This window comes from Haliaeetus leucocephalus, unplaced genomic scaffold (assembly GCF_000737465.1).
Source record: "Haliaeetus leucocephalus isolate CR32 unplaced genomic scaffold, Haliaeetus_leucocephalus-4.0 Scaffold984, whole genome shotgun sequence".
Lineage (NCBI taxonomy): Eukaryota > Metazoa > Chordata > Aves > Accipitriformes > Accipitridae > Haliaeetus > Haliaeetus leucocephalus.
In genome coordinates, this window is record NW_010973420.1 from 1,095,653 (window position 1) to 1,114,726 (window position 19,074).

Genomic DNA, 19,074 nt, shown 5'->3' on the forward strand with positions numbered 1-19,074 from the left:
TTATAAATCATGGGCACAGGCTGCATTAGAAGGCTTTTGCAATTCAAGAGCACACCAAGGTGGATTTTTATTCAGCGTTTCTCTTTGGAGGCATACCTAGGTGCACTAACTTTGCAATGTATCTTCATCCTCTGAATCAGTAGTGTTTCAGTTTTCCCTTTCAGCTCTAAGGCTCGTAGGAGAAGTGCAGTACGTGCCTAACAGAGTTGCTGCAAATATCAGACAAAGCTATGAGAAACCAGAAGGTGTTTCTGAAGTGGATCATGCAATGATCATAATAGACTGAAGTGCTTAGTATTTTATCCTTTAGGGAAAACTGTAACAACATTGACATGAAACACCAGCATTTGGAAAGCATGGAGTTCAGGAGTTCTCCCGAGCTATTCTGTAAAGCCTACACTTACGACACTCACCCCCTTTACTTGTTAGCATCTCTGAGCTCAGTTCTTCCAGTTCTAGTATAGTGTGCAATCACCACACCACTGCAAGAATTTAACTACCCTCTAGAGGAGACAGCTCTTTCTACTTCATTCAAGATACCTTTTACTTTAACTAGCCTATTAGCCTGACTACAAGCAGCAGCACAGAACACAAGCTCTTGCAGATGAACCACTTGAAAGGTTGTAAGCATCTAGTGCTTTGTTAGAAAAGACACAAGACTAATAAAAGAGGCTGCCAAACAATTTAACATTTATAATTTTTCTGAATAGGCATGAAATTCTGGAGATTTACTAGTTCTGTCTGAACTAAGTCTTAAAGCATGGGAAAACGTGGCACTATCCCTGCTTGCGCCCATGTCTCAGTTTGGCTGCCTGCAGTGGAGAGGGAGTGCAGCTTGTGGGCTTGCAGCCCCACTGCGGTGGCCCTGCCCAAGGAAGACCACAACCTTCCAGGGGGACCCCAGCAGGAGCTCCATTTCCAGAAGATGGTCAGAGATGCATACTGCCTGGCAAGTGCAGTGCTAGCAGGCTACAGTCGGTGTGCCAGAAGGACACGGGGCCCATAGATTCCTTCCCACATATATGTACCAGCTGTAACCTGGCCCTAAGCAATCTCTGCACACAGCGCAATTGGCTAATAGTAACCAAAGTCATGTACTTCTGTATTCAGCTGTCTCTCAGCTCCATCAGAAGGAACATCTCTAATGGCACACGTGCACCAGAATGAAGTTTGCCTGTTTCTGGAGCTGCTGAAAATTACCGTAGACTCCAGAGAGTCTAGGAGACCAGCTTCGAGCAGAGCAGAACTAGGTGAGGCTGCCCTGATACTCCTGGCACCAGCCATCAAGTGATTTTATAGTATCATCAGCACAGCCACATGTTTCTCAGAGTTCAGAACTTAACAGTGCTCTTGCAATTGCACTTAACATTTTCCAATGGTTTTTCCCCTTCTTTTTTTTGGCACGGGCACAGAAATGTTCCTGATTTTTGTATTCAGAAGCTTCTAGTTCTTAATGTTAGGGATGGTCCTTAAATACAAAGCTGATGAATTATTTTCCTCTTTACTGGTAGATACTAACTACTTGTGAAACAATCAAAGCTGTGGTACGTTCCTGATTTAGAGTGGCTTGAAGTTGGAAAACACTTTTCAGGAATAACTTTCCACTTCTAGTTACAAGTTCCTGTGAGGGATCCTGAAGAGAGAAGCATACCCAGGACTAGTTGTGATGCCCACTTGCTCAAGAGCTTGTTCATTTACATCCAGTTCCCCTTACTAATCCTGCACTTGGCCCTCCATTGTCAACAGGTGTGTTGAGCACATAAGAGCAACGAGCACAACGCTTAGCCCTGTGCTGCTCCTGCAACACACAACTCACTGAGCGCTTTCCGAGGTTTCTTGCCTGGCCGATAAGAGACCAGAAAAAGGCCTCCTATGTGTCCATTCCCATAGGAAGATGGGGAGCTTGGTCTGTTGGCAGGGAGGTGCCCCTTGTTGATAGTGGCCGTAGCAATTCTGAGAGACTTCAACTGTAGCTGTTTAGACCCCTGACAGATGAGGTTGGCAGACATGTTAACACGGAGCCTGGCAGTGGAGAACGGGGCAGAGCAGTGGCACAACTGTAATGGAGATAACCATGCCTAAAACACCACACAACCAATCTTCAGCCAGAGCAACACACAGCACTTCCACTCATAAAGCAATGGTAGTCTTAACAAATAAAAAATGTGTCTCCACTGCTAAAATGTCATGTAACATCTAGAAAATCTGATGTTAGGTGCACCAAGTATGCCGATGTAGAATGTTCTGGTAGCTGGCTTGCTTAATTAAGCTGTACAATATTTTGCCTCGATTAAACTGGGCAGATGAAGAAGGTTTAGGAGAAGGTTTATACATGTGACTTGTGCCTCGTTGTGACGAGATGGAATACGTAAAAAACGCTTCTGACAAATCTCCCTGACATGGCTGTAAGGTACAGGCAAAGAGGAGTGTCCACCCACAGACCTGGGTCCATCCAGTAATAGCACGTTATCCAAGGTAAACCCAGTCCTGTCCCACCCCACAGTTCCTGCGCTTCACGCCCCCCCTGCTCAGAGAACCTCCCTTGTCTCCCAGCGCTCCAGCCTGAAGGCCTGGCACCACAGCTGTAGTTTAATGCAATTAGAAAAGGAGTATTAGGTGCAACAAAGTCTTTCCTGGCAACTTCATCACCACATGTTTGCTGGGGGGCAGCAGGATTTCCAGAAAGGCCAAGCACTGAATTTGGAGGAAGTCCAAGTCACTGAATGGGAGAACTCCCACTGAGGTTGGTGGGACCACAGAACGCAGCTAAGTGCTCCCAAAAACCCCATCCCTACTGAGTGTTTGCAGTGCACAACAAGACTCTGCTGGGCAATTTCCTAGGTGTGAAAAAAAATATACATTCTGTGCACTCTTACAGTATTTTGTTTGTATGTGAAAGGATCAAAGTTCTATTTTATGGCTTTCCTACTTTTTTTTAGATAATAGTCTTAAAACAAGTCCAAACTTGACAGACAAGCTCTGCATCTTCTCAACAGCCCAGGGTAAAGATAAAGGGAACATTAATGTTAGTCTAAATTATGAGAGGGAATGGGACTGCACAAGTAACTGTAATCCACAAGAAAGAATTTTCATTCCACTTGTCCTCCACTTTCAGCTAATCAGAAATTGTGATACATGGTCCTACTTGTATTTTGGCTTTCAACTCCCTCCTATATCTTATGTGGTTGAAAACTGAATTCCTGATTTACACTGAAGATTAGGGAATGATAAATGCTATCACTTACCTGCAGTTGCAATTTTAGAGGATTCTGGCATTATGAGCAAAACATGCATTTCATGTATAGGATAACTAGAGCTGACAATCTGTCATATTGCTGACAAAGATAGCTGAGACTGAGGGCCAGGGTCTGTTAATAAATAACAAAGATCTCAAATTCCATATTTAATATCATGCACCTTTTATAACTGAAATAATCAGATGCTTGCTATAATGATCAATTTGCTCAGAAAAGCTACTGGCTGGGTCACACATTTTTGGACATTTTCTAATTTAATTCAGTCTTTCTCTTTGGACAGTTAGCAACATTTCCCACAGGGCATACACTTGTCAGTCAGTACTCAGAGGGGAACATCATCTATATGAAAATAGTTGCTGTATAGATTATTCAGTTCTCCCAGTGTTTTCATCACATTTGCATGGGACCCTTGGTAGAGTCTTCAGTGTCTCATGTTGCAGAAAAAAAGCCCTCATTTCTAAACAAACATTACTGATTTGAAACAAATGCAGCTGTCACAAAGCATAATCCCTTCAAAGCAAATACGTGCTATGTTTGGGTATTGTACATCTTATGCTGATCATGTAATAAAAGTTGTAAGAAAGAGAAAACATAGCGCCTATTAGCCATAACTCTGACCTATGAGCATGGCTGGTTTACCTTGTATTATTTCTATTAACCTGTGCTTTTTGATGTTTTATTGAGAAATTCAATCAGAATCCAGTTCATACCTAAATTTAGGCCTAAGTTGTTGCAAAATTTTCAGAAATAGCTGATGAGCACAGTTCTGCTTCTCCTGTATTCCCCAGATGACATTTATCACACTTCAAATGTAGTTTTCCAAACTTAGGACTGATTTCCTTGCATAAAACTAGACACTTCCGTCTCCATATTTCAGCAATTTTAGCAAAACCCAACAGAAGACAGGTAGGTATTGGCCAAATTAGCAGAAAACTAACGGTTAGGCTAGGCTACTCACTGAGAACATTTTTAATACACAAACAGGCAGTGTTTATACCACACATAAAGTTTACAGTGAATTATGCTGGAGATCTTGCACTGTGCAGTCTCATTCATTGCATCTCTGACAAAGTATACCCCTTCATCATGTAACTCGAGGTTTGCGTGGTTGAATCTCCTCTACCATGCTGTGTCAACAGGGACAGAAAGTGGAATCTTCTACAGTTACAACCTAAACCTCTAGAGTCTGAGCTGAAAGTATCTCCAGGAACATTTGAAGAGCCTTGCATGAACTGAGTTGCCTGGGCTAAGCGGAGACATTTGGAACAATACATAACAGAGGTTTTGGTAAAGATGAAAGTTAAACCAAGGTTTGGTTCAAATGCTTTATTAGACACTTGGTGGCAGAAAACTCTGAAGTCATGAAGCCCTGAACACTCACCAAAAGCAATAATTGCCAGCATTTGCTGTACAAATGGAACAGGCTCTTGCTTTAATGGAAAGAATTTCCAGGTATTTTTGAAGTAAACAATTAAAAAATCAATTAAATGGAGAACAACCTTTTAGTCCAAGGACACAAACAAGGCATGTTTTGGTCCTGGAAGAATGTAGAATGGATCTATTATAGAATAAGGGTTTCAGGTAATTGCCGAGAGAATGTTTGGCTCTGCATGGCCAATTAGGGCCAAAAGGCACTAGTATTAATTTGCATTACAACTGGTTATTGAAATGACCCTGAGCCTTCTGGTATGTAAAAGTGAGATGTACCTAATGGACTACATTTGGTCCTCTGGGACAAACAGAAGGAAAGTGTCAGTATTCACAGACTCTAAATCAAATCGAAGCCAACATCTATTGCTAGTGCTCTGGCAATGGGTTCTCTTGGTAGTATCAGCTGGTGGCCTACACTAAGGAAACTAGCCGTGCCTTAAGCATACTAGATCTTAAACTAAATGTAAGACCACACACTATTATGATTACAACCATGTATTCCCTTACAGGGCTATTCCCACATGAGATTTTGATCGAGTCATAGCACATACTGTTATCTTTGGATACAAATCCTGCAGTCATAAAACAATTAACTATTGAGATGGTACAATAGTTAGCATGTAAATAAAGAAGTTCAATAAGGACTCAAGAATATGTGTCCAAAAGGCTTGGATTAAGACCTTGGCTAAAAAAGAAAAGCTCCAGGAAATGTAAACAATGACACAGTGGAGATGCTCTCCTGCAAAAGCATGTCTTACAGGCAATGACAAACTCTTTGTTTGTGAATTGCCCGGGGTTTAATAACACTAGCCTTCACACTGCCACCTGGAGTATTTAGAGGATCTGTATCCTCCCTGTGGTCTTTTATTTCACAGAAGTTTCTTCAAGATGTCTACCCTTTGTCATCTTTGGTTGAAATTACTAAAAAGGTGCAGCCGTTACCAATGGGACATGAGAAGATAGGAAGGCAGAAGGGAGCCAGAGACCAAGTGAGCACGCACTTAGACTTTCTTTTCTCAGGAAATCAACCTGAGAAGTCTGCCTTGCTATAGTTGGAGCAAATTTAGGCTAAAAGGTGCAATCAAATTCTTAAAATATTTTCCAGGACATTATAAATTTAAATAACTATGCTAAGGAATACCTTTGCATTAAGATTTTTTTTGTAATTCTATTTAACAGAATTATACTTTATATTAAGGTTCCTCTTAAAGAGAGATTTATAAAATTAATATCTGATTAATACATTAAATGTGTCCTGCAGACATGCGTGGTTTCTTTTATTGATGGGTTTATGTACTGGTGAAACTGGTGGTTAGAAGCTATTGTTACAGGCATCCTATGACCTTCTGAACTGAAGACCTAGAGCAGTTGGGTAACCCTTTGTTAAAAACATCAATCTTGATATCAAGACTCATTTATACATGGCTTATAAAGAGGAACTATTAATGGTATTGTTGGATATTGCTACTTAACTCACCTATAAGTAGAAAACAGGTAGATCGATTAACAAAAAGCAACAGCTATGTCTGGTCTGGAGGGTGAGCTGACTGAGGGGAATTACATGCATCAATACAGTAAACCTCAAAAGCAAATTCCTGTTAATACATGATTGCTCGCCTGTAAGACAAAAGCTTCAACTGTTGCTTAAAATACCTGTTAGAATGAAAAGGAGAAAATCTAATAAGCCGGGTAAGCAAGACAGAAAGCCAAAGAGGTTTGCTTAGGCTGCACTAGGCATTATGCATAAAATTAGGAAATTCCACTTTCTTCTGTATAGGAGGAAATTTTCATTGACAACAGGCCAGAAGATCCTTGTTAAAATTCTTGGCCTGAATACGGGCATGCTGATCTTGGCAGCTGCTAGGCTACAGAGATAGGCTCTGCTGGTAGGATCTTATCTCTGATAAGTGGAAGCTATTTGAAAACATGGAAGTGTGGATCTATTGTCCCAACTGCAACTGGAGGGGGAAAACTCTAATGTATAAAATTTAATTTGAAAATCATCTTTGTAGAACAATTATTCTCACAAGCATATTACAATTAACACCAAAATCATGTTACTTTATGATAATGTGAATATTTTGAATTGTAAACACAAAGTGTGTGGAAATATGTTCACAAAACACAATGTGTTATTGTGATCAGGTTTCTGCCTTATGAAAACTAAAATAATTGCCTGCTGATTAGCTGGAGGAGTAATGGGAAATTTCTCTTAAAATGACAAGAATAGCTATCACTTTCCTGAGCAGCTCTTGCTTGATGTGCCAGCACGGTGATATCCCACCCAGGGTACAACCATCCTTGGCAATGGGCTTGTAGTCTCTGCCACGGTCTAGGTCATGTTATCTCTGCAAAATAGCACGACTGAAGGGAATGGAAGTGAGTTTGAGAGAGCTCAGGTGCTCTTTCCTGCTGAATAAAGGGTCTGTAGGCAGAGCGGGCAATGGGTACACCTTCAGGGTCATTTACCAAGTTGTGAACAGTATGTTAAGTATGAGGATTGAATCTTAGAGATCTCTCTCTGTGAATCAAACATGAAGACACCTTGTGCTTCTTTCTAGACCAAAGGAGTTAATAAGAAGTTAAGCTAAGAAATACTGCGTTTTTATAAAGGCAGTACTGAAAAATGAAAGTAGAAGTACTTTGAAATCACCTGAAAAGCTTGATAGAAAGGAAAAACATCCCTTGTTTACTAAACTACTGGCTTGGAGAACCAAAATTTATATAAGTTTTTCAGCATGAGAAATATGCCTTGCATCGTATTATCTGCTGAGTACCTAAGGGTTAACTCTCATAGTTTGGTATGCAACTAAATGAACCTATAATTAACTGTGTGTGGCTATTGGTTAAAAATGTTTGGAAGCAATATGAAGTGATATTATTTTGCAACTAGTACTCCTGCCAGTACCTGGCTTTATTAGTTTAGCACAAGAGGTGTTTTCTGATTAGTTGTCTGGAACAAGTAAGACGGTTCTTTTGGTTTCTATCACTCTTTGGAAACTTTTCTCCTGACAGCTTAAGCATTTGTCAAAATTCTCTACCTGGTTGCTCCCAATTCCTTACTATACAATGCCAGCACCACTTCATTTGAGTGCTTCACTACCAGTGGGGAGAGTTACACGGAAGATGAAGTTTAGTGAGGATGAGTCAACCCTGTACCATTCCTCTCTGTGTACATTAGCTGTGACAAGGGTGAATTCCAGTTGTGTCATTTCCTGTTTTCCTTACAGTTTTTACATGAAGAATGACTCAGGCTCCATGACATAGCCCAAAGTGACAGGCAGCAGTGACATCCCTGCCTGAATAACCCCCAAGACTTTAACTCACTGTGCTCCCAAACTGAGGAGCATAAATAAGTTTAGTTCATCTTATCTGGCAGCACTTCCAATTTCTTCAGAAATTCAGCATGCTAAAATATAAACTATAAGCACAATTACTTTCTTTCTTTTTACAAAACCCAAACCACTCCATCCTATATTTTGATGACAGCTTGATGCATTGACATTTAGAAGCCCCGAGTATGGATGAAGATCACTGTACCAAGATCAAAACTAAAAACAGACACACTGGACATAGGATGCTGGAAGAATTATATTGACTTCAAAGAGGTCGAGGTCGGCAGACATCACTCAGTTAAGATTTCATTGACTTTATTACTCTGATCTATACATTGACTGCAGCATTGGGCTCCTAGACTGAAGTAGGGATTAGGGAAAATGGCGTTTTAAGCAATGGACATTCGTCATCTTTTTAATACATGGCAAAATACAGCACAGATCACTATTTTAGAGAGGCCTGTTTTAGGAGAATCAGAATTTTGGAGGGATTTTTAGTTTGTGACCAGAATGTAAGGAAGGTAGATATGATCTAAGAAGAAATGTTATGTTGGTAACATGTCCAAATCCAGAAAAATTGCTGTCTCATTTTCTTTGTAAACTCTCTTAGTGTCAGTGAACACCATGTTGTTGCTTTATTTTCAAAACTCCTTGATCATCATCTTTTATTCACTTCTGGCATGAACATGCTATCCAGTATCTTTTTGGAGAGGAAGATATGTACTGTAGAAAACTTACATAGTGATAGGAAGGTGAACTAGATACTCTGTCCATAACTCTGTAACACCACCCCCCTTTTCCAGTCTATTTTAGCTTCATTGTACAAAGTGCCCAGGTAGGCCAGACAACCAGACTATTCAGTATTTCCCAAGCTAAAATCCATCATACCCACAGTATCAGTTTTGCTTGGACAGCAGCAAATAACGATTCTAGATAAATTTTCCCTTAACCTTACAATCCCTTTTCAGTAAGGGGCTGGGAAATCACACTTTCACTTAAACAAGTATAGAATATAAAATAACATGTTGAATGTCTTTAAGACAATTCAGCTATATTCTGATAATAGTGGGTGAAAGCACGTTAAAAGAAACCAGATATTTTTCAGAACTATTTTTTCCAAGTTCCTTTTTATGACTGATCTTTAAACTTCCTACATGATGACACTTACTTGGCACTGCATTGATCCAGTCTAATCTAGGTGATAATGGGTCTCCCAAGAGTTATTTTCTAAAAACAAGTAGTTTATCAAACACATTGACAGTTATGTTTTCAAATTATTTCCATTTTTTCGGTTAAAATATTTGCCTTACTTTTAAATAGAAAAATCCACAAAACCAAAATGCAAGTCAGACCGGTCTTGCAGACAGATGCACCAAGAAGCCATCACAGCAGTAACCCCTCAATAAACTGTCAAGCCAGCTTTCAAGTACTGAGCTTTTGTCATTAGCAACTCAGAAGGTCCCACACCAGGAAGCCCCCATCTCACAGCCTATTTGCCAATAGACAGTAGGAACATGCTATTTTCAATCTATTTCCTGATATAAAACTTGCCTAAGCATTAGTTTAGTAATTTGTAGTTGAGAAAAACTTTTATAAGAGGACTTCCTGCTAACAGGAGAGAGAGTGGGTAAGAAGGTTTTGTATTTGATATTACACAGAAAACTTTGTCACCCACCACGTCCCCTAAGAGTATGCGAAACTCAACCTGAAGCTCGCAGTTCCAGCTTGTGAATTAATGGTTTCGATTTACATTTTGATGACCAGAGAGAGACGAGGGTGCAGGTACTTTCTCTCTGGGGAAAACTGGAATGTGTTCATGAGAGATGTAAAAAGGCAAGGAATCCCACAGACTAGATTGCAGCTGTTATCAGATATGATGGAAAAGGGAGGGGGTGAGGGAGAAGAGAATACCTGGTATGAGACCTGCTCCGAGGAGGGACCGTCTGATGTGGCAGTGTGGATTTCTGCATGTATCATTCCTCTCAAATCCGTATCAGATTTTGCTGAGCTATTAACATCAGGTGTTGCCACATCATGCCCGCTATCTCTGCAAGCAGTATCTTGATGAAGATAAATAAAAACTTAAGAACCTTATTTGACTTTCACAGGCCATGATTAGATTTGCAGAGCTGTCAGAGAAAAAATATTGAGGAATGAGCAAGCTAGATACAGGCTCTAAGCCACATACATGAAATCCACTTTCATAGTTACTTTTGCAAAACAGAGGGTTTTGGCAGAAGTTTATCCTAGGAGCAGCTACGGTGGGATATAAGGTGTTCTCTTAGAAGGACTCCTCACTGACAGAAAGCTAAAGTATTATGACACCTTGTTTTGTTTCACATAGCAGTTCCTACAGTTTGAAAAAAGGCAAGGGCCATGCCTTATGGTTTAATTTAAGAGCATTATTAGGTTGTGTAAGAATCTGTTGCATTAAATCTCTCCTTTTAAAAACAGCTAGGTCCAACTACTCTTCAAAAATAACAATCATGAAAGCATCCCGTGACATTTATTTTCTACTGCTCTTTGTTTTTTGGTCCCAGAAGTGGTGATAAATTGATTTAGTACATGGCAAGTCATGAAGGTTATCAGAAGTATAAGAAAAATATGCAGGAGAAAATATTTTTTTCTGCATTCCTCTCATCTTTTACTGCCCTTGCTCTCAGACTTCTGTGTTCATTTGCTATTCCGCACAGTGCCAGTCGTTGAATGAGGGGTATTAGGTGTTCTGTCCTCTAATTTAAAGAATACAACTTACCCAGGGAAAGAGAACATCTCATTCAGTTTGTGTGTGCTGACAACAGTGCATGAGTACTGTGACCATACAGAAAGACTAACTAATATTTTTTTCTTTACTTGTTTGATATATTGTGGAAATAGAAGCTGCATTTAAAAATAATATCTGCATACAGTCAACTTTTCTATAAAGCTGAAGTAAAGGGCAACTAATATTCCAGGACAGAATGTATGAAAATAATTATGAAACTCTAAAAAGTGCATATAAGAAATGTAAGGAACTTCCTGCTTTGTGGCGGCATAGAAAAAGGTCAGAAACAGTACACAAAAGGTTAAACTTTTGAGCGCGCAACATTTCTGAAGTCTTCATTTTTAAGGGTATAATGAGTTACAATCTGGAAAAAGTGTTTCTGCTCTTTAAAATAGGATATCCATTATTGAAGGTAGATGGTGATATAGGGAAATACCACCCATCTGTGATGTTTCTAGCTTTATGTCATTTATCACCATTCTCTTGGCTGTCTTCATAGTTAGTCCTCAGACCAGCATGTTGCCTGATTTTCTTTAGAACACCTATTCCTAGGAAGGTACAATGGTGATTTGATTGATGTAGGTCACATGCTGTGGTGATTTCCCAGCCATTTTTTTATTTGAAACAAAAAATTTCTTGTTATCAGAAAAATGGTTCAACCTGCCAGGGGTCGTAGTATTTCTGAGATAGTCATGGCTCACAGTCTTCAGCGTATCGAATTTGTTTGATACTGACATCAGATATTATTCTTTTGTACAGATTTACTAATCAAAAAAATGAGAAAAAAAATCTTTTGGCTGTGCTTAATAAGGTCTTCATAATATGTTCAACTGAAATAGAAAGACTGTCTGGAATGAGTCACTCTTAATACGGGACACAATCGGTTCCTAACTCATCCACAGTTAGTTTGCCATAGGATATCAATGCAAAATATGTTATGTTTCTACGGAACAGGTTTTACAACAGCTATATTAATATAGTTAGTGAACATCCACTGATGGGAAATAATATTTTCTGTTTAAATATGCTTTTGCTAACTTTAAACTTGCATTTGGGTACTTTTTTATTATGCTGTTTCTCTCATATATTAAAGATTTCACAGGGTTTGTCTTCAACAGCAGTGTTTCTTCTTTTATACTCTCTCATGCTCATTTTTGTTTTCCAATCAAAAAGCACCAAATATTATTTCTACTTTCCTCAAGTTTCAGACCTCTGGTGTTAAGACAGTCCTACAAGTTACTTAAACAGTAACATCCTTTTGAGATTACTGTCACACTTGAATAAAACAAGTGGCAGAGTAATTTCCTAGTCATTTTAATTAGACATAGTCCTTTTACTGCTTGTCAAATCAATCTTACATATACATCTACTGCCCTTTTCAATGCCTAGTCTCACTCTAACCCTCACTGCCTGTTGCTCTAGAATGATTTGGTTCTCAAGTAAGTTCATTTGTTGAAAGACTAAATGTGAGATGACTTTATTGTATTAGTTTAAAACAATATCTTTACTCAATGAATCCTTCTTCAAAAGCAAAAACCGTATCTCTAACATCATTCCTGAACTTTGAGGAGCTTTGTCTTATGGCTACAATTGCCTCTGAAAGTAATATAAATCATAAATCCTCATCTGCCACAAGCTGAAAAGGGCAGGGTTGCATCTGTCCATTGGCCTCCCCAGCCCACAGAAATGTTGTGACCACTCTCCAGGCCTTGCCATGTTCTCTGGAGTGAAAAATTCACTCTCGTTTTGCCAATAGTTGTGTTTTCTTTGACCTATAGTAAAGGTATGTGTGCAGGCACTTGTAGGAGACAGGTATTTCCTGACCCAGATGATCTGATGTGATTATGGCCTCGGTGGGATAGGAATCGGTGTCTGTTGTCTCACTAATTACATCTGCTTCACATGTAGTCTGGCGACCGAGTTATTTCTGATGAAGCAGTAAAGGGTCCCTGGCCTCAGGCACTGTGCTATTGGCAGCGTATTGACTGTGAGGCAGGATTTCGTTTCCATGGGAATCCTGTTGGTGAAGGAGAATGCACTGGTGGTGCAATGGTCACCATTTCGTGCTGTAAGTCCTTCAGGACAGCTTTGGCATCGAGTGCTTTAGAGTTCTGGTGACTGAACCCAGGGCTGTGCAGTACCTGGACCCCACATGAGTGGGATGTGGGGTCCCAGACTGCCCTGGCAGATGCATTTGGAAAGTCAGCTGACTTTAGATGCTGGAAACGCAGGGCCGTACACACCGCCGAGTAACTCGGGTAACAGAGATGCTGAGCTGAGAAAATCCACCGCGCGAGGGTCACCAGTGGTTCTGAGCACCCACAGCGCCTGTCCCAGCACCCTGAGGACACACTTCCCGCATGGCTGCAGGGCAGCGGCGGCAGCACTCGTAAGCAAATGCCACTCCCGCACCGAGTCGCACCAGGCAGCACTTTCTGCTGGTTTCACTGGAAACCAGGACCGTTGGCCTAGCCAGCTCCCAGCCAGGGTGCCAGGACCAGACAGCCTGCCCGCTGCAGGACCACAGCGCTGGTACCAGCCCATGCAGCTCCTGGGCTGCGGGGTTCTCCAGAGCTACGGCTTGCCACCCTTCCATGACGCACCCTACGCATTCTCCGCAAAACTGGAGGTGAAGAAAAAACATGTTAAGTTCCTAATGGCAGTGCCCAAAGGTACTGTATCTGAAGATAACATCAATAGAGAGAGCCAGCGCAAGTTCTCTTCACACAAACTATTTCCCAGAGGCTAATGGCAAGAGGGAGAGAGAGAGAGAAAAACAAGTACTGACAGTTTACTGTAGGAGCTCAAAGAAAAAGTGGACAAAGCTAAAAGAACTCCAGCTCTTTGTTCGCATTTAATCCAGTTCAGAGCATTCACTGGTGCATACAGATTTACTTTCCATGGCTGACAGAGCTGGATATGGTCATTTGGTAAGAAACAGAGGAGCTAGGATTTAAATTTTGTGCCCTTCAGGCTCTTACATTTTAGGAAAAGTCAGTCTATAACATATGTAAAGTTTTAATCTAATGCAAAAAGTGTGAGCTGCTGGCTTATACCTTCAAAGAAACAAATCCTGATCTTGAGAGGTCAAGAACACTTTCTGGTTTTAACACAGATCAAGTTTTTAAGGGGTAGAGCACTTCTTTTGGCTCACGGAAACCAAGGGAAAGACTGAGGCCTCCTGTCCCTACCCCAAAAATCCCCCATTTTATTTTCTTCCTTCTCTTTTCAGCTCTCATCTTGAATTTATAAAGGCACCGATTTATCAGAGGCTACTAGAATAATCTAATGGTATTAAAATACCACCATCCACATATTTTAATGCAAAACAAATAGTTCAAGCACCTGATATCACAGTACAATAAAACTATCAAATCACCATTGCAGGCTTTTGCTTTTGCTGAGGATGGATGGTTCAAGTTACAAGTAGCCTATTTTCTAAAGGCTACAGAGTCAATTCATCTCTGGCTGAATTTGCAAAACACCGCATTGAAAGACAGCACCAGCAAGGAGGATATATATACAAGAACAGAACCAACAAAAGGGTTTGTGAGCAAAAGGTAGAGAGGCTGGGTTAGAAAAGGCAGAACTGGAAGGGGAAGTTCAGTTGCAGACTACGGTGGACCCAGATTAGGCAGATGTATTGGAGTGATTTTAGCACAGTGTATTGGAAGCGCACCCCCAACAAGTGCGTAGAGAAAAGGGAGGGTTAGCCAGTAACTCTTAGGAAGTGCTACCTCCAAAAAAAAAAAAGAGAGAGAACAATAAATGTGGCACAGCATTAAAAGACAAAACTCCTTCTTATCCCTCTGCCCCCTTCTATCCCCCTCCAAGCATTTTTGGTCATCTGAGAAGGACCCCTCACACTTGGGCTCAACTGGTATTGTCCAAACTTCTCATGTTCAGACAAAACCAGACCTTTTTAGCCTAACTGCTTGTGCCCAGCCTTGGCTGAGACCAGAAAAGCAGAAGCTCGTTCTGGTTGGCATCGTGTCACCCAGAGCAGGACACCAACACGTGACACGAGGCCGCCCGGTTGCTGAACTGCTCCAGCCGCTTGCTCAGCTCTTTCCAGTGGAACTACTCGTTCTCTCAGAGATTGCTGGCTGTAGATGGGATGTTAACGAAATAAACCAAAAGGCAATTTAAGCTATTTAACTACACTTCAGGAAAAAAGACCTACCTGGATAGATGACACTAAGCCATGATGCATTTTGTATTAATGTTTCAAGTCAGTTTGGCAGATCCTGATGGAAGACGAGTTAGAAATATTTTGTTGCAAGTTTGAACATCATACCAGGATATAAGGCCAGCCACTTGAACAAGAGCGGTGATTGAATTAGGGCTGAGAAATGTATCCCTGGCTAGTTTCAAATTAAAAAAAGAGAGCTTTTAAAAAGGTACAAATGAGACTAAAAGAATTTATGTTATTTTTCCGGTTTCTGTACTATAACTCCTTTTCCATCTCCTCATCTATCTTCTAAGTGCACTACCTTATGAATGAGTGAGCAATAAAAGAAGTATGCAGTGGCTGAGAGAGAAACTCAAGATAACAAGATAATGCAAAATGTAAGCCAAAGCTTGAGCAGAAGTGCAAGTTAAGATGTAGATCTGAGTATAAAAGTTTCTCACATCTGAGTTTTAGGGCAGTCATTAGACAGTTTGCATGAAAAACTAATTTAAAACCAGTAGCACAAAATGTGACCTAATGTATGCTAAGTTCACCTGTCAAAATCTTGGACGTGTGCTTTCTAGGGGTTTTAATCCAGTCTTCAGACCACAAGTGCTGACACTTCACTTATAGACTAAAATAAAAATAAAGCTACTTTAATGCCATTTAAATCCCAATCTTCATTGAAAAGGGGCAGAGGAAGAACAACGAGTAAAGAAGCAGCTACAAACTGTCCTAAGGTTAGGCAATAGCAATTACTGTGCCTAGGTGACACGGGAACAGCCTCAAGACCAAAAGGTACAAGAATAATAAGCTGCTAAGTGTAGTCTTTAGATTACTTGTTTTAAGGCTGCCAAGAACAGGACTGAGCTATGTTCACCGGTGTTAGTGCACGACATGATCTGCTGGCTGCACAACTTAAGATGTGCTCTTTCTCCTTGCCACCCCTAGTTTATGCTGAGATTTTAGACTTGAAGTCCCAGCACACGTGTCTAGCGTTCGAGCCGGACTTGGCTCCTTCAGTGCAGGCTGCCGTTTTCAGCAGCAGCTGGTGGAAAGGCAAATGGTGTCTGCATGGCAAGTTTTCCAAAAGTCCAAAACTGAAGTGGGGGGTTGTAGCAAAGGTTTAGTTCAATTTCCACATCCCTGACCTCCCTCCAGCCTTCTAAGCTGCCTAGGTTTGGGGCTGCACAGATCAGCTGGGGTTTCTCAGTGGAAAAATTATGTGGCCACTCCCTGAACCCAAATAATCCCTCTGTCTGGGCTTTCCACTGCTGGTATCTGGCAGGTTAGGCAGAATTTAGTCATCAAAATTATTATGTTCTCTTTCAAGCAAAGACCAGCGGGAGATTAATTGCTGGAATTAGGTATGTTTTCTAGCATTAACCAAATGTAGCTACTAAGGGGGTCAGTTATAGGGCTCAGGACAGACAGCAGGGACTAAGCTGGTCTCCAGTTTTATTTGGCAAAGACTGGGTTGGTAAATAAACAGCAAGAGGGAGAAGATACAGGGATAAAGTTTCAAGGGATGTGAAGGTTGAAGGGAAGATGAAGCTTGTTACCTTCAAAAGGAAAGTAGTGACAACTCAGGCATAAGTATGAGAGACCCCTACAAAGAAGAGAACATGAGACAGGGTGGAGCAAGCCTTGATGTTTAGCTCTTTGAGATGCTTTTACAGTATTAAGGAGGTAGAAAATTTTTAACAAGAACTGATGATAAAACATGAAACCAATTCCTCATCTTTACTCTTACCCTTTATGCTCTAAGACAGACCTAGTTTTCTTGCAAAGTAGCTGGGGCATTTTTTATGCTCCATTATCCACGTGAGAGGAGCCCAAACACTTAAAACTCCCCAGAAAGTGCAAAGAACTTAAGACTATGGTGTATCAAAATAATAAGTTTTCCAAATTGGAGCATTAACTTGAAACATTTAGAACAGATGATGCCTGTATGAATAAATTATCATCTGCTCTACATTGTTGATTAATGTGAGACCAACAGGAAGATAAGCATTGATAGACTTTATCAGCTTAATCACATATTGCACCAGCTTATGTCATCTTCAGGTGCAAGAACTGAAATGCAGTTTATTTTTGAACCTCTGTTTACAGAAATCAAGTTCTAGTACCTATTGTTGAACTTTCAAAGTATCCTGCACGTGGCATTTCATGTAAAGGTGTGATTTTCTGCCAGTTCCTAATTTCACTGCCATATGCCAAAAATTGCAACAACAGGCAAATCTGAAGCACTGTACGATCATATTGCAAATGAAAGTGAAGAAAAGCTGTGGCTAAGGGGGGGTCCCATTTTACCTTTTGTCTGTGGGCTATGAAACTAGGCAAAGTTATCTTCCCTGCTTAACTTGAAGTGCAAATGGGGAATCAGCTTTGCAGGCAAGACTCATTTGACACTGGTGAGCACTTGCTACCTGGGGTAACAGTGTCACCAGGCAAGCAAAACCCACAGCTTTGGTGGGAACGTGGCTTATGTCTGGTGGTAACTCATGCTGGATTCATTCAGTATGCATCGAATAACACTGGTTTTTTGAAGAGATTCTAGATTGTATTAACGCATCATTCTTTGTTCTTCCAAATACAGATTCTGGAAGAAAACATGAAGTTAGAGTGCAAGTGCCATGGGGTGTCGGGATCCTGTACCACTAAAACGTGCTGGACAACTCTGCCTAAATTCCGGGAGCTGGGCTACATCCTTAAGGACAAATACAACGAAGCTGTTCAAGTCGAACCAGTGAGAGCAAGTCGTAACAAGCGTCCAACCTTTCTCAAAATAAAGAAGCCACTTTCCTATCGCAAACCCATGGATACAGATTTAGTGTACATAGAAAAATCTCCCAATTATTGTGAAGAAGACCCTGTCACTGGCAGCGTGGGAACACAGGGAAGGATGTGCAACAAGACAGCCCAGCAGTCTAACGGGTGCGATCTGATGTGCTGTGGTCGAGGTTACAATACGCACCAGTACTCAAGAGTGTGGCAGTGCAACTGCAAATTTCATTGGTGCTGCTATGTTAAATGCAACACGTGCAGTGAAAGAACAGAAGTATATACCTGTAAGTGAGTACATGGCTGGGCAGGCTGACATGTCCCTGGCCATGAATACATTTGCACATGCACTCAACGTACCTACACAAGACTGTAGGAAAGACCTGCTTTCCCAGAAGAAATGCTGATGAATGGAGCCCTCTCTTTTCTTCTCATGTTTCATTGCTTATGTGGATACACATTTCAGACTCTTATGAAAGTCAGCCAAGAAACAAAAACAAACAAACCCCACCCCGAGCCACCTGACACACAAAACAGAGAGAAAAAGATCATCTCAGTTAATCTGCACCTCTAAAGCAAGAAGCATTGACTGCCTTGTGAAGAGACACCGGTCAGAGAAAAATCTCTGAGTGTGGCAACAACTTCTGGTTTGGAAAAAAGATGGTCAAAAACTTCAGTGTACAGGGAGCAGGGAGGGGTAGGGGAGAAATCCTCAAAAAAGGGCTCTGCACAGGATGGGATGGACAGTGCCTCATCGTGAATTGCCCATGTGAGTGTGTGGATGACACAGATTTAGGCTTCCACACTTGTGAAAAGCTTCTGCTGGTCTTGCCCGTCTTTCCACTTCATACCATTTGCTACAGCGAGTAGAACTGTTGACATTTTCTGTAGACACTGCTTTATCTGCCTTTTTCGTGTGTGTGTGCTGCAGATTTTAGCACAGGGATTTGGGACACTTGGGCATAATAATAGCAATATTTAACAATTTATTCAGATAAAACTAATATTAATTTATTTAATTAAAAAGAACTCTACCAACGTTTTTGGAACTATTCTGCAATTAAAGTAGATAGCTGGCTTTCTTTGTGGAATAATTTTTTAGAAACAGCAAGGAAAAATGGAGCTGTATATATTATTCTTAACTAGGATATTTCTATTAGTTGGACTTGCAGGATATGTTCTACAATACTAGATGTTTAAGTACAAAAGCTGGCATCTTTATATATATGTACATACACAGACACACACTGTTGTTTTTGGGGTTTTTTTTGTTCGTTTGTTTGTTTTCTCCTGTTTGCTGCTAGTTGTCTGGAACAAAAGTCAAGTGGTAGG

At 40.7% G+C, this 19,074-nt stretch overlaps 1 protein-coding gene across 1 annotated transcript in view; it reads left to right on the top strand.

Moving 5' to 3' along the window:
* Positions 1-18,037, top strand: part of WNT7A (wingless-type MMTV integration site family, member 7A) — a 34,231-nt gene extending 16,194 nt beyond the window's left edge. The window contains exon 3 of the mRNA XM_010584408.1: positions 17,558-18,037. Coding sequence (XP_010582710.1) covers positions 17,558-18,037 — 480 coding nt within the window. The remainder of the gene's footprint in view (positions 1-17,557) is intronic.
* The last annotated feature ends 1,037 nt before the right edge of the window (positions 18,038-19,074 follow it).